General features: G+C 38.7%; 1 protein-coding gene across 1 annotated transcript; it reads left to right on the forward strand.

Moving 5' to 3' along the window:
* Nucleotides 1-15: 15 nt before the first annotated feature.
* On the forward strand, nucleotides 16-1,986 carry LOC111377269 (cytochrome P450 78A7-like). Its single transcript, XM_023000342.1, has 2 exons — nucleotides 16-1,050; nucleotides 1,158-1,986. Exons 1-2 carry the CDS (start codon nucleotides 58-60, stop codon nucleotides 1,779-1,781), a joined length of 1,617 nt encoding a protein of 538 aa, XP_022856110.1. The 5' UTR covers nucleotides 16-57; the 3' UTR covers nucleotides 1,782-1,986.
* Nucleotides 1,987-2,915: the final 929 nt, after the last annotated feature.

Below are 2,915 nucleotides of genomic sequence, written 5' to 3' on the forward strand. Positions count from 1 at the left end.
TAGCCCACATTCAACTTCTCTTGTACTTCTCTCTTCTCCTCTTTGAAAGGCAAACAAATGGATTTGGGAATGGTGACAAAGGATTCAAGCTGGTGGGTTTTCACTCTACCAGCTTTTCTTGGCTCTAAAAATATTCTTGATGAATATATACTTCTTTCACTAGCACTGGCTTCTGTGTTTCTTGCTGTTCTTACATGGGCTTTCTCCCCTGGTGGCACAGCATGGAAAAATGGCAGAAATCGGCTTGGAGCAATTCAAATCCCCGGGCCGAGAGGTTTCCCAGTATTCGGAAGCCTTTTTAATCTCAGCCGTGGTTTGGCTCACCGCTCTTTGGCCGCCATGGCTGCAGCTTGTAAAGCTAAGCAGCTGATGGCGTTCAGCCTAGGCGCCACCCCTGTTGTGGTGGCTTCTGATCCTCTTATTGCTAAAGAGATTTTAACCTCACCTCACTTTGCTGATCGACCTATTAAACAGTCGGCTAAGAGCCTGATGTTTACCCGAGCTATTGGGTTTGCTCCTAACGGAACCTACTGGAGGCTCCTCCGCCGCATCGCCGCCTCCCACCTCTTCGCTCCCCGCCGTATTGCGGCCCACGAAACTGGACGTCAAAGGGACTGCGTCGCTATGTTGAGGAACATAGAATATGAACAGACACTCATCGGGAGGGTATCTTTAAGGGAGCATTTAAAAGCTGCAGCCTTAAATAACATAATGGGGAGCGTTTTTGGGAAACGTTACGACCCAACTGAGGATAGCGAAGAGCTTAAGGAACTGAAGGACATGATTAGAGAAGGGTTTGAGCTTTTAGGAGCTTTCAATTTTTCAGATTATTTGCCATGGATATCGTATTTCTATGACCCGTTTAGGATCGTTTCACGGTGTGAAGAACTCGTCCCCCGGGTTCGTAAACTGGTGAAGGGAATCATTGAAGAACACACAGTAAAAAATCAAAGTGAAAATCCGTCTTATACTGATGATTTTGTTGACGTTTTGCTCAATTTGGAGGGTGAAGAGAAGTTGAACGAAGATGAAATGATTGCTGTTTTGTGGGTATGAGTTCCAGCTTCTTTGCTTTTATTATTATACACTTTAGATGCACGTTCACATTTACAAAAAAACTAGCAGAAATTTTGAAATTATACTATGTAAATATGCAGGAAATGATATTTAGAGGAACTGATACAACTGCCTTGTTAACTGAGTGGGTTATGGCGGAGCTGGTGTTGCACCCGGATGTTCAGAGGAAGCTCCAGGAAGAACTCGATGGGGTGGTCGGGGACCGGAACATTACCGATGCTGACACGGCGAAGCTTCCTTTTCTACAAGCAGTGATCAAGGAGACATTAAGGTTGCACCCGCCAGGGCCGCTCCTCTCGTGGGCCCGTCTTTCCACAGCGGATGTCCACCTCAGCAATGGAATGGTGGTTCCAGCGAACACGACAGCGATGGTCAACATGTGGTCAATTTCCCACGATTCAGAAGTGTGGAAGGATCCATTGGAGTTTCGTCCAGAAAGGTTTGTAGCATCCCAAGGTGGCGCTGATTTTGACGTTAGAGGTGGCGATTTGAGGTTGGCCCCTTTCGGGGCTGGCCGCAGGGTTTGTCCAGGCAAGAATTTGGGACTTGTTACGGTTGCTCTTTGGGTGGCGAAGCTGGTGCGCCACTTCAATTGGGCGGAGGACGAGGTTAATTTGGTTGATCTTAGTGAAGTTTTGAAGCTGTCCTGTGAAATGAAGTATCCACTTTGTGCTGTTACCGTTTCAAGGAAGGTTCCATTTTAGTGTGTTCTTAATTTTGTCTTATTAGAAAATGTTTTCTACTATATGTCTTAAGGTTCTAACATATATCTGATATTTCCTAGAATTGTTCGTGTTTCCTTGTGTAGGCGATAAATGTTGGCTCCAAGTTTTGAACTCATTTTTCTCAGGAGCCTATTCTCGGCTGATATTGCAATTTATATTAATGTTTCCTATTAATTTCTCTATATTTTCTTGTCAATGATTTCTTGGAGATTGGAACATTTTTTATTAGACATTACTTTTTTGTTTAGATAAAATTACATCTTATTAGAGCATTATTAGAGATTGTAAGAGATTATCTAGTTAAATGATAATCTTTAATTTAAAGGATCAATGTTTAAAATTAAGGCCTCGTTTGAGCCATTGAAAATAAAAAATATAGTCATTACGGATTCACATAAAAGATAGAAAGTCAAATATGAATGCTTGATATGATGAATAACTATTATAATTTTATTTTAATGGATAAATAATGAAAAAAAACAGGGGCTAAACTTTAATAATAGTGAGTTTTGGCTCAGACAAATTCACTTTCTATACAAATAATTACATCCCAGCAATCCTCAACCTATATACGCCAACTTTTATTTTGTATTTTTAGCATATTCTAAAGGAAAATCTAGTTCCACAATTAGATACAACGAGAATCATGCAATGATTGACACACTTTTTGAAATTATAATCATGCAAACATAGAGAAATGTTGGGGACTAAGTTGTGATTAGAGAAAGTCTTATAGCTACATTATCAATAATAGTGAAAAGGATAATGGAAGAAATTATTTAAATTTTTGTTAAATATTTTGAAAGGATTTCTATGAGAATGCGACTTTAAGACCATGTTTAATTTACATTATTTGAAAAAAGACATTATTAATTAGTGATTTTACATCATTTCAACCATATATTTTTCAATAAAAATAATATCAAACGTAAATTTAAAATTTTTCCTTATTTTTTTATCAATATATTATTTAAAAATGTATTTTTTCCCAAATAAATTTTCTTGAATGATCTAGGGTGTGATGCAAAATTCAATTTCATAAATTAGAGTTACGAAGATTATGCGACAATTGATCATATACTCTGGACATTCAAACACTGAGGACTAACTTGT

This window comes from Olea europaea, unplaced genomic scaffold (assembly GCF_002742605.1).
Source record: "Olea europaea var. sylvestris unplaced genomic scaffold, O_europaea_v1 scaffold1631, whole genome shotgun sequence".
Classification (NCBI taxonomy): Eukaryota; Viridiplantae; Streptophyta; class Magnoliopsida; order Lamiales; family Oleaceae; genus Olea; species Olea europaea.

Coding starts and splice junctions, on each gene's coding strand:
- LOC111377269 (XM_023000342.1), top strand. CDS start 58: ATGGATTTGGGAATGGTGACAAAGGATTCAAGCTGGTGGGTTTTCACT. Junction 1,051..1,157: donor AAATGATTGCTGTTTTGTGG/GTATGAGTTCCA, acceptor GTAAATATGCAG/GAAATGATATTTAGAGGAAC.